At 42.3% G+C, this 13218-nt stretch overlaps 1 protein-coding gene across 13 annotated transcripts in view; it reads right to left on the bottom strand.

The window, feature by feature from the left end:
- The window catches only part of plcb4a (phospholipase C, beta 4a), a 546496-nt gene that overhangs the window by 175238 nt on the left and 358040 nt on the right, over positions 1 to 13218 (bottom strand). For all 13 annotated transcript variants that reach the window (XM_043696592.2, XM_043696591.2, XM_043696594.2 and 10 more), the window contains 3 exons: positions 12946 to 13003; positions 9982 to 10090; positions 2267 to 2477 (listed from right to left, as the gene is read on the bottom strand). In XM_043696592.2, coding sequence (XP_043552527.2) covers positions 2267 to 2477; positions 9982 to 10090; positions 12946 to 13003 — 378 coding nt within the window. The remainder of the gene's footprint in view (positions 1 to 2266; positions 2478 to 9981; positions 10091 to 12945; positions 13004 to 13218) is intronic.

The following is a 13218-nucleotide window of genomic DNA, read 5'->3' as shown; positions in this document are numbered from 1 at the left end:
GGAGATCAGGGTCGAGAGTGTGGTGGAGATCAGGGTCGAGAGTGTGGTGGAGATCAGGGTCGAGAGTGTGGTGGAGATCAGAGTGGAGAGTGTGGTGGAGATCAGGGTCGAGAGTGTGGTGGAGATCAGGGTCAAGAGTGTGGTGGAGATCAGGGTCGAGAGTGTGGTGGAGATCAGGGTCGAGAGTGTGGTGGAGATCAGGGTCGAGAGTGTGGTGGAGATCAGGGTCGAGAGTGTGGTGGAGATCAGGGTCGAGAGTGTGGTGGAGATCAGGGTTAAGAGTGTGGTGGAGATCAGGGTCGAGAGTGTGGTGCTAGAAACACACAGAGCAGGTCAGGAAACATCCAAAGAGCAGGAGAATCAATGTTTTGGGCATAATCTCTTCATTAGAAAGATAATTCCTGATGGAGGGCTTATTCCTGAAACATAGATTCTCCTGCTCCTCGGATGCTGCCTGACCTGCTGTGTTTTTTCAGCATCACACTCTTGACTCTCTCTAACTAGGCCATGCAGGTAAGGAAGTCAATCTAACTTATAGTTCCTCTGATTTTAAGTTGGATCTGGCTTTGGTTCTCTGCTTGATGTTAGTCAGACCAGTTGTGAAAATTCCAGCTTTATGTAGTGGCAGGTGATTTTAAAGATTATCACAGTTTGTGCTCATAGTTAATATAAATGCAAAACTAGTGCAATTTCAGCTTTCCTTAAATTAGACAAACAGGTATTATCTCACATAGCAAATGACGATTTGTCTTAAATGTTCAATGTATTTATTAAAAAATTTAATTTTAAGTTGATGGAGAACAAAACTATAAGTCAGTACAGCAACTGAGGTTTCAGTTGCTTGTTTTATCTAAAAGAGATTCTTGTTTTCTTATCACTTTGAAAGAAATGCAGGTGAAATGGCTCATGACACACTAGCACTGTCTTTGTTGGGGATGAGAAGGCAGTGGGGAAATATGATTAGATTACATACAGTGTGGAAACAGGCCCTTTGGCCAAACAAGTCCACACCGACCCTCCAAAGAGCAACCCACCCAGACCCATTCCCTTACATTTACCCCTTCACCCAACACTACGGGCAATTTAGCATGGTCAATTCACCTAACCTGCACATCTTTGGACTATGGGAGGAAAGCCATGCAGCCACGGGGAAAATGTGCAAACTCCACACAGACAGTTGCCTGAGGCAGGAATTGAACCCGGGTCTCTGGCCCTGTGAGGCAGCAGTGCTAACCACTGTGCCACCGTGCCGCTTTCAAGTTAATACAATAAGCAAAGACTCAGCCAGAGCGAATCAGGCTGATATGGGAGAACACAGTCAAAAAATATATGAATGCAAGCCGAGTTGAGGGAGGGAAATTTAGCAAATGCTACGAAGAGTGATCAAAGTTTGAAAAACAGCTACCAGGATGAGAGGATGAAGATTGAAAACACAAGGGTGTGAAGAAAATTAAAGAATATTTATGCTGGATGTTTGTTTAAACAGTTGTTTCGCTTTTAGTCTTTATTTGCCCTCATCTACCTCCTTTACCATTCACTGACTTCATCCTTATCTCTTACTCTTTCTTCCCTCTTTCTCCTCTCTCTCTCCTCATCCTGGGACTCCATGGTCAGTGAAGTCTTGTTCCTGAGAATTGGCAAGAGAGTTGATGGGGGGGGGATGGGGGGAGATGAAGTGCAGAACCCCTCAAACTGGAAGACAAACACACACACCCCCTGGGAAGATCAACCAGATGGGACCTATGATGACAGACATTCCAAATCATTGCATCCTGGGAGCTTCTTTGGGACAGCACCCCCAGGACATGAAGTGTATTCTGGGCAGAAGGGCTGTGGAGGTGGCAGTCGGGAGAGTTGCACGGGGTTGGAGAGTTGGAGGATACTGAGCTCAACGACACCAATTTTATGAGACAGAAGCACAAACCCAGCCCAAGAAAGAATCCCAAAGGTCCACAGGAGATCTAAAACAAAAATGGAAATTGCTGGAAAAGCTCAGTAGGTCTGGCAGCATCTGTCAGAGAAAGCAGAGTTAACGTTTCAGGTCCAGTGACCCTTCTTCAGAACTCAGTATCTGGTTTCACTTCCCAACACAGACAAATCTAACCTTTGTCCCAAACTCATCAGGAGTCCTAGGGGGCAATGGGATGAGATAGGAGAGATGCGAATGAAGAATTACACACGGATGTTACATTATGCTTTTCTTAATCTGTACCTGAGTAACAGATATGGAGCGACTATAATCTTTTCTAAGCATATTGAGACAAACCTGCAGCCTGATAAAAGAACTTGTCTGTACATCTCGACAGAGGATTTGCCACCGAACTGCCTGCCTGTGAGATACGTATTGTGTGAGGAACTGATAAAGTAATGGGACAGGGGCTGATCCATCTCCTGGTACAGGTCCAAGCGATCAAGGAAGACAGGCGCATTTTCATCGGACATCAGGTAGCTACAGAACCCGTCGCATGACATACTGGCTGCAAAACAAAATTGATCAGTTTAATTCAAATTGGAGCAGTTGACGGAGAAATCTGTGTCAATGCCATGTTGTGAGCTAATACGGCATTTCTAATTAGGTCTGTGCAACCAACCAGAACTGATTAAAGAGCGACTTTTGGACTCTATATTGAAAATCTTATTCTCACCTTAACAAAAATAACCAATGATATCCATGTCACACAGAAGCTTACTACTGTATCCAGTATCACAATGGCAAAGGGCAATCCCACGCATCTCAATGCAAAAAAATACCCTCTGTTCTGAATGAAGTAATAAGGTTTAAAATACTGTAATGTAAGTACCATTTGTTGTGCTTTCATGTGCAGGTTATCAATCCTTGAGAAGTAACTGATTATTTCACCAATATCACTAATTTGACACGACCAAGTGAGGCGAGGTTGAATTTGGAGTGGCACACACAGAGGACCACGTTCACTTTCTGCCGTTGTTAAAAGTCCAGTTGGGGAACTGCACACCGTTTCCCTCTAAGCTCTTCATAGTCTTGTCAAACTCAATCAGATCCCGCCACCGCCACCCCCACCCCCCCCCCCCCCCTCCCTTAGCCTTCTCTGCTCTAAGGAAAACAACCCCAGCCTATCAGTCTCTCTTCATTGCTGATTTGTCCAGGTGACAACTTGGTAAAATTAAACAGAAAACTGCAGATATTGACGATCTGAAACATAAAGAAAAATTGCTGCAGAAACTCAGCAGGTCTAGCAGTGTCTGTGAAGAGAGAAACAGAGTTAATGTTTTGAGTCTGGTGACCCTTCTTCATGGAGTCATACAGCATGGAAACAGACCCTTCGGTCCGACCAGTCCACGCTGAACATAATTCCAAACCAAACGAGTCCCTCCTGCCTGCTAATCTCCCCTAAACTCTCTCAAGTGCAATCCAACTTTCCTATGGCGGGGTGTGGTGGGGGGGGAGGTGACCAGAACTGCATGTAGTACGCTAGCTGTACAGCCCCACCATAACCTCCCACTTCTTGTGTTCATTGTCAAGATGAGCAAAGACTAGTATCCCAAATGTGTTATCAACCACCTCATCCACCTGTCCTATTGCCTTCAAAGATCTATTGAACCCACACGCCAAGATCCCACTAACCCTCAGTGCTGCTCAGACCTATTATTAGTTCATAAGATACAGAAGCAGAATTAAGCCATTCGGCCCCTCAGGTCTGCACCACCATTAGATCATTTCTGATATGTTCCTCATCCTCATTTTCCTGCCTTCTCTCCATATCCTTTCAACACATTAAAAGCTGTCTAACTTCTCCTTAAATTTACTCACTGTCCCAGCAACCACCGCACTTTGGGGTAGGGAATGCCACAAATTCACAACCCTTTGGGAGAAGTAGTTTCCCCTCAACTCTGTTTTAAATTTGCTATCCCTTATCCTAAGATTTTGACCTCTCATCCTAGAATGCCCCACAAGTGGAAGCATCCGTTCCATGTTCATTTTATCCACACCTTTTATCATCTTGAATACCTCAATCTGATCTCCCCTCATTCTTCTAAATTCCAGAGAGTATAGGCCTAAACTGTTCAATCTCTCTTCATAAAACAAACCCCTCATCTCTCGGATCAATTAGTGAGTTTACGAATATTTGTAGCTCAGGTTGAGGTTCTGGATGTAAGTTAGCTCACTGAGCTGGAAGTTTCATTTTTAGATGTTTTATCATCATACTAGGTAACATCATCAGTGAGCCTCTGGTGAAGTGCTGGTGTTATGTCCCACTTTCTATCTATGTGTTTAGGTTTCCTTGGGTTGGTGATATCATTTCCAGTTCTTTTTCTCAGAGGATGGTAGACGGGGTCCAAATCAATGTGTTTGTTGAAAGAGTTCCGGTTGGAATGCCATGCTTCAAGGAATTCTCGTGCGTGTCTCTGTTTGGCTTGTCCCAGGATGGATGTGTTGTCCCAGTCAAAATGGTGTCCTTCCTCATCTGTATGAAAGGATACTAGTGAGAGTGGATCATGTCTTTTTGTGGCTAGTTGATGTTCATGTATCCTGGTGGCTAGTTTACTGCCTGTTTGTCCAATGTAGTGTTTGTTACAGTTCTTGCACAGTATTTTTGTAGACAACATTAGTTTTGCTTGTTGTCTGTATTGGGTCTTTTAAGTTCATTAACTGCTGTTTTAGTGTGTTGGTAGGTTTGTGGTTCTATGGACTAGGCCAAACCACTCAAAACATTCTTAAGTAGGCAGTCCAGACCATAACTTTTCAGGAAGTGTACAGTGAAAATTACCTTGAGTAAGTTAGCTAGGTTGACTAACAGGTTTTAAAACAAACAAAAATTTATTCACAAAATTACGGAAAATACAAGGAACAGAATATAGAATACCCACAGAACTCAGTCTATCCAAACGAGATGTAATTATGCTGTTCTGAATACACACAACAGTCCTAATACACAAACCCCTTAAACATAGAGTAAAACTGAAACAGAGGCTTACAAGTCAAAGTTAGAAGGGCAGAAAGAGAAAGAGTTCAGCAGCCTGTTTCCACACAGCTGAAGTGAACTCAGTATAAGAATTCAGCTTCCAGGACTGACCACACCCCTGTATTATACAGGCCACTTCTAAAACATAGGTAAAAACAATGACTGCAGATGCTGGAAACCAGAGTTTAGATTAGAGTGGTGCTGGAAAAGCACAGCAGTTCAGGCAGCATCCAAGGAGCAGGAAAATCGACGTTTCGGGCAAAAGACCTTCATCTAAAACATGAAAGCTTTGGCCTAAAGTCTCATCTGTTTTTGTATAAGCAAAAAGGCCTCTCAGTAAACCCTTCCATCTCTGTACCAAACCAGCCGATTCAGAGCCTGGACTGTTTTACAATCCCTCTGAAAATAAAACAAGGATACGGTATCTTTGAGAAAAGGAACTGCTTTTAGAAAAAAGTACCTGTTTTGTGACAGTGGGCTACCATGATGCCCAGAGGTTTGAGTAGTCTGGCAGTCATTTCTGACATATCTTTGATGTTGGGGAGCGTAGCTAGGGTTTCTAGGTGTGTTTTGTCTGCTTGTTTGGGTTTGTTGTTGAGATTGTATTCTTTGGGCACTCGTTCTTTTGGAATACACTGTATAGTTGGTTTTCCTCTGCTCTTCATAGTTCCTCTGTGCTACAGTGTTTGGTGGCTTGTTGGAATAATGTTCTAATGCAGCTTCGTTTGTGGGTGTTGGGATGATTGCTTCTGTAGTTCAGTATTTGGTCCATATTTGTTGTTTATCGGCAGACAGTGGTTTAAAGTTCCCCATTGGCCGTTCTGGGATCAATGTAGTGAACCTCCTCTGATCTGCCTCCAATGCCACTACATGTTTCCTCAAATAAGGGGACCAAAACTGTGTGCAATACTCCAGGTACGATCTCACCAATACACAAACTCTTGCCTTGTCACTCCCTCAAAATGCATCACCTCTCGCTTTTCTGGATTAAAATCTATTTTCCATTCTGTCCATCTGACCAGCTAGTCTACATCTTCCTGTCGTCTAAAGCTTTCCTCCTCACTAATTACCACATCACCAATTTTTGTGTCTTCTGCGAACTAACTGATAACAGCTCCAATATGTGCGACTAAATCATGAATGTGCAGGAATCCAGCATCAGATCCTTCATTACACCACTGGACTCCAACCACAAAACAATCTTCAACCTGAACCCTCTGTCTCCTGCTACTAAGGCAATTTTTCACCCAAACTGCCAAACTGACCCTAGTCTTAAGGGATAAAAGGAATGCAATTCATTGGAACATGCGCTGAGTATCAATATGAAAGGTGCCATTTAATTAGTTTTAATTATGAATCCCACAAAAAGAAAATAATGTTTAGTCAATAGTACTTTTAGTCATTTGTTACAGTAAATGTTTCACAACATGAAATCTTGTCATGGCATTTATTCATTCAGCTATAATCTGTCTCAGCAGGCAGTCGTGAATTTGGGCTGCTTGATGCCAATCAGCTGTGTCTCTCTAGCATGCAGCTGGAGAATCACAACACAAATGAAGCCCAGTTGTTTTCATAGACCGGGCTTTGAACAGAAAATGCTAAGTGGTTTTGACCTCTATCCAGTGTCACTATCACTTCAGCTCAGTTAAAATCCACCAGCAAAGCAATCTCCTCCAACCTTACATCTAACACTTTCTTTGGTGGTGCAACCCAACTGTCTCAAACACATCCGAATAAGAGTAACGTTCTGGGTGTCCTAACGCATGAATCATAAAGAGGGTTACAATGCAGCTATATCAAGTAGTTGGGCAATCTAATATAGAGTCATTGAGTCATACAGCATGGAAACAGACTCTTCAGCCCTGATTGATGTTTATAACATCATGAAGGGTATAGACAGGGTGGATAGAGACAAGCTTTTTCCCAGGGTGAAGGATTCAATAACGAGAGGTCACGCTTTCAAGGTGAGAGGCGGAAAGTTTAAGGGGGATACATGCAGCAAGTACTTCACACAGAGGGTGGTGGGCCTTAGGAACATTTTGCCATGCCAGCAGAGGTGGTAGAGGCAGGCATGGTAGATTCATTTAAGATGCGTCTGGATAAATGCATGAGTAGGTGGGGAGCAGAGGGATACAGATGCTTAGGAATTGACTGACAGGTTTAGACAGTACATTTTGGATTGGCTCAGGCTTGGAGGGCCGAAGGGTCTGTTCCTGGGCTGTAAACTTTCTTTGTTCTTTTTAAAATCTTTCTCCTCTCACCTTAAAAATATTCTCCCTAGTTTTGAGATCCTCAACTCTAGGGAAAAGACACCTGCCTTTCACTTTATCTGTACCCCTCATGATTTTATAAACCTCCAGAAAGTCATCCCTCAACCTCCTACACTCCAGTGAAAGAAGTCCCAGGCTATCCAGCCTCTCCTTGAGGAGAACTGAACAACAACACAGGGAGATTATGCTTAATTTCGACAGGGAATTGGTGAAACTACATTTGGAGTACTACGTGGAATATTTGTCTCCTTATTTAAGGAACGATGTCCATTAAAAGCAGTTCTGAGAAGGTACACCAGACTTTTGCCAGTAATCGTCAGGTTTCTTATGAGATAAGGTTGGTCAACCCAGGCTTGTATTCAAATGAGGTCAGAAGAGTACAAGATGATTGAGGCGTTAAGACCCCCAAGGCTCCTGAAAGGATGCAGGTGAAAGGATGCTTCCTCTTGTGGGAGAATCTAGAATGGGGGGTCACTGTTTAAAAATAAGGGGTCACCCATTTAAGACTGAGATAAGGAGAGTTTTCTTTTCCTTAGGGAAGGTTGTGTGTCTTTGGAACTCTCTCTCTCTGCAAAGGCAGGTTCTTGATAAGTGAAGAGGTGGAAGGGTGTCAGTGATAGATGGAAATAATCGGATCAGTCATGGTTTCACTAAATGATGAAGCAAGCTCAAAGGCCAAGTGACCCACTCCTGCTCTTTGTCTGGCTGTTTGTATATTTTGCATTATATGTTGTGTGAGCTAGACATCATCTTGCTCACACATCATCCCTGTTGGCCCACCAAAGCGTTACATTTAAAATCCTTGCCAATCGTGATACTGCTATGGAGGGAGATCCAGGATTTGATCCAGCAACAATGAAGGAATGGTGGTGTGTTTCCAAGTCAGGGTGGTCGAAAAGTGCGGTGCTGGAAAAACAGCAGACAAGGCGGCATCCGAGGAGCAGGAGAGTCGAGGTTTCGGGTTCCTGACGAAGGGCTTATGCCCGACTCGTCGACTCACCTGCTCCACAGATGCTGCCTGACATGTTGTGCTTTTCCAGTGCCACACTTTTCGACTCTGACTCTCCAGCATCTGCCATCCTCACTTTCGCCAAGTCAGGATGGTGAGTGGCTTGGAGGGAAATGTGCAGGTCACGGTGTTGCCATGTATCTGTTGCCTTTCTAAGTGTTAAGTGGTCGTGGGTTTAAGAAGAACCCTATTGAGTATTTCCACCACCTTCTGTTATTACATTAACATGAAGTATTGGGTTGAATCAGTGAGATTGCTCCACCTAAAAACCATAAATACTCTGTTGTTAAAAGTTAAGGCAATGTCTAGAACTACGAAACCCAACCAGCATTTTATTAACTGGTATAAATTCAACTTGCCTGTCATTCCTCCCTTCATTATTGAAGACTCACTCCCTGCCCTTCAATGAATTCATCTCAAAATTCATAACATCCACTAAAACCCCCTCTCCAGCCTCTGGGACTCATTCTTCCTAACCAAAGCCTTTTTCTCCTTCTATTCCGGTCTTCTGAATACTGGCTCCGTTTCCCGTCAATCCATCATTGACTGGTAAGGTGTTCAGCGGGCTGAGTCCTTGTTTAGTAATAATCTTTGATTTCTGCCCTTTTCCACCCTGCTTCCTCTCACTCCATTCTGAAAAGCATTTCTCAGGATTATATAGCTGGAACAATCCCCAGATACAGGGCAGCAAGAACATCTAGGAATCTAAAAATAAGGATAAAAATGAACCTGTGGAGCTGTGGATGACTAAGTACTTTGATGTGGGCTTGAATGCAAGCAAAATGAATTTTGGATAAACTGAGGAGATTGGAACAAAGCAGTGGATCAAGATTAGTGTGGTGCTGGAAAAGCACAGCAGGTCAGGCAGCATCCGAGGAGCAGGAAAAATCGACATTTCGGGCAAAAGCCCTTCATCAGGAATGAGGAATGAGCCCTGATGAAGGGCTTTTGCCTGAAACGTCGACTCTCCTGCTCCTCGGATGCTGCCTGACCTTCTGTGCTTTTCCAGCACCACTCTCACCATGACTCTAATCTCCAGCATCTGCAGTACCCACTTCTGCCAAAGGAATGGGACCAGCCAATCTGGAGGGGACAGGGACATTGATAAGGGAGATGGGCTGCTGTAGGGTTATGAGTGAGTGATGTTACCGAGTTGGTGGTAGGTACCTTTTGCAATGGTACGTATATTGTGCAGAGGAGACGAGATGTTAGAAGAGAATGCCATAAAAATTGTGGTTTATGCAGACAATTTAATTTGGAATCCACTAGGTGGCAGCTAGCCTTAAGGTTTCATCATGTGGCTGCATTAATTACCAATGTGATTGTACTTGTGTAGCTTATCTGATACAGTTTGCAATACAGGTACGGAAAAATCGCCTATATAGCCAGAAAATGGCATCAAAAAGTCATCAAAAGAAATGGGCTGGGTCTTCCAGTTTCTGGAATTGTTGGGGATCAGATGTAAAACTGGAGATGTGCTCTGAGACACTGCGGAATGCCTAGTGTTTCTATTTATGTGGGAATTGCTTTGAAAGGTTTAAGCGTTTGATAGACAATTCTCCCACTCTGAGGACCCTCCGCCAATGTCATATACATCAGATGCTTTTAAGTCTTAGAAGGAACATGAACAAGAATAAGGTTAACCAGAAACTTAGTGCTTGTAAAATGATTGAATAGTTTAAAAACAAGCAGATTAGATTCATTCCACAGTCACCCGAACCCTATTTACTGGAGGAAGCTGAGATAGGAGGTTGCTTACCTTTTTTCCTCAACTCTTCTTCGGGTTCATAAGTCTCAAGTATCTGCATTGCTCTCTTTGCATCATAGAAGGGGAACAGAATTTCATTCAGACGAGGATCACGTTGGTTCTGCAGTCGGTAAGGAAAAATCCAAATTAAGGTGTTTCCCGCTCACGTCTCACAACCCAAGACAATGTCAATGTTTGTGTAAGGGGACTAGAATCATAGCATCCCTATCGTACAGAAGCAGGCCATTCGGCCCATCGAGCCTGCACCGACTCTCCAAAGAGCATCCCACCTAAACCCACTTCCCCACTCTCACCCTGTAACCTGGCATTTCCCATGGCTAATCCACCTAGCCTGCACATCCCTGGACACCATGGGCACTTTAGCATGGCCCATCCACCCTGACCTGCACATCTTTGGACTGTGGGAAGAAACTGGAGCACCTGGAGAAAACCCACGCAAAACATGATTGAACAGAAAATATTTGCATCCCTCTCCTAATTGCCTTTGTACAAAAATCAATAATCGGCTGTTGTGGCGCAGTGGTAGTGTCCCTACCTCTGAGCCAAGAGGTCTGCTCCAGCAGTGTGCAAAACTGCCTGAACAGGTTTGATTAGAAAAAAGTTTCTCTATTGTCACAAACTTATATTTAAAAAATAACTCCTTTTGTTTGAGTTAATTCTTTTGCCTAAAATTATGCTAAAGGTCTGCTATACCACTCAAAGGATTTTGTACATTATTTTGGGAATAGTGAAACTTCTGTATTATACCTGTCAGAGCCAACCATGAAATTAAATCAATATTTCCACATGCAAGGTTGTTATTCTTGAGTTTTCTGATCAAATTCACCTCATGTATTTGAGTATGATGTACTCAGCAAATATATGTCGTAAATGTTTTTTCTCAGGACAGCTTTCAATTTAACATTGAAACATAGTTTGGTTTTGTAGCCCATGAAACTGCTGTTTAATGTGACTTTGTCATCATAGCAAGGGATGGGAGAGAACAATCTCATCTTTATTTCCAGGAAGTGCACTGAACAGATGGTCAAAAATATGTAATCATCTTCCTGATGACAGAGGCAGCAAAGTCACCATAACATGTAATGCTGAACCACAAACCAGACATTCTCAATTCTATCTCTTTTCTGTGCTCCTGTCGCTACTCTCACCTGGGACATTAGTAAGGACACTACCAGTTGGCCTTGTCTGTGTACACGTCTGTTAGCGTATCATGCACACGTCTGTTAGCAGTAGCAGGCTCGAGGGTGACACATTCCCTCGATGAATGTGTCAGCATGTAATATTTTCACTTATTGAAAGCAAGGGACAATTTGCAAGGGTCATTGCTACAGAAGGAGGTTGCCACTAAATATTTTCCTGAAAACCCTGATTTATGTCAAGTTAAAGCACCACTCTTATCATGTCCAGTCAGGCACAGGTGATGCAGTGATGTGTTTTAATGAGGACACACACCCTGGTTCCCAAATTTACTAAGCCAAAAAGAAAAAGGGATGTCGAATTGTTTCTTGAGCACTGTGAGCTGTGAATAAGTTCTGCCTCTGTACCCTCAGTTTATCTATAAACCATTTCTCATATTGTTCATTGTTGTGTTCTCCATATCTTTATGGTCTATTCTTTCACATATAACGGGAATGAACATCCCCTGCTCTTTTTAAAGTCCCTGCACGTGGTTTAGGTGATGTTGAATTTATTCATCCTTCTCATAACGAGAAAGGATCTAAATGTTTAAATCATATCCCATGCTAAGACACTTTGTAGAGTGTATTAGCAATGTGTCCAAATACTGAATCACATTAAAAACTCCCCACAGGGAGTCAATGAGAAACATTAATAACCAAATAAACTTAAGAAAAGAGACCAAGCAAAACGAACAGGACAGGGAAAATCCATAATGTTTTGGAAAGTTGCTCCCAAGTGCCCGTGAATTATTCCTATGGACTTAAATGAAGCACACAACATGTATTCATAATGTAAAAGTAAAATGAACCAGATTAGAAAGTGCATGGTAGCCAAAGCCACTAACGGATTCATTTTACCCTTCAAGCCAATGTTCTATCAACATTCTGGCATCAAGATACACAAGCTCAAAGGAGGTCAGACTAAGTTCCCACAAAAAATACTAAACTATCAATTGGTCCTGTTCAAAGAAGTTGCCTGAATATTGCAAAATATTAATGACAATTATTTTGCAGACCTGACTAAAATATACCAAACAATATAGTCATAGGTAGATTCTATACAGTACAAATTTTGAGGACATTCCTAAAAGATACATGGAAGGGAGAAGATTCATTTGCATTGCATAAATAAACTTTCAACGTTAATTATCATCTATATCCCCTGAAGTTATTAAGTGGGACAATTATGTACAAATATCTGACACATTTCTTAAAAATATTTTCCCTCTGTCACTTTGGTAGAGGTGATGCAACGATAAATGTGGACAATAAATCAATAAATACAATAACAATGTAATATGTCCCTGGACAGGTAGCAGATTAAAGATCTGCACACAAATGCATTCAATTGCTGCATGTGTGTAGCCCATGCAATAGCATCGGGGCTGTGGAATTAAGATAATAAAACACGTATTGTTAAAAACAGGGCATCTAGCTTAGGGAAAAAAAAACACAACAGTAATTTGAGAAAGAAAGAATCTCTCAAGGGTTATCAGTGTAAAAAGAAATTAATACATTTCAAACAGACATAGCAACAGTAAAACCCATTCAACATCCACCGTGTAAAAGCAGCATGCAGTACCTCTATAGCGAAAGCAAAGTCAATCTCTCAGGAACTGGGGTTTCATTTTGTGCACCTGGATGTTGCCAATGTGGCACCCATTAAAGGAGAAAGACAGGCAGAAAGCAGTGGGGGAATCTATGCAATGCATGCGCTCGGAAGGCAGGAGTAAAGCAGGCAACTACAAGCAGTTTTAATTAATGAAAGAAAGCTTACTTCATTCAGAAAGCTGACTAATTGGTCTACAGTTAAGTAATCAGATTTGTCTCCATTGCTGAAAAGGAATTCAGTAAAAAAAAGATATAAGTCGTCTGCATAATTTATCATTTTCAAAACATAACCTTTGGAATAATGAAAACTCTTTGCAGTTTCAAAATATGTACTTTGAAATCTCCAGTACGTGGAGAGATGAACGAGATCATTTAATGTTCCCCTCATTGAGAATTATTGGAATGTAGTTTTTTATATCATTGAATCCTGCTGGTTATT

This window comes from Chiloscyllium plagiosum, unplaced genomic scaffold (assembly GCF_037043375.1).
Source record: "Chiloscyllium plagiosum isolate Xiang-an unplaced genomic scaffold, Cpla_swu_hap1 HiC_scaffold_10, whole genome shotgun sequence".
NCBI classification, from domain to species: Eukaryota; Metazoa; Chordata; class Chondrichthyes; order Orectolobiformes; family Hemiscylliidae; genus Chiloscyllium; species Chiloscyllium plagiosum.
This window is presented reverse-complemented; position numbering and strand designations above follow the sequence as displayed.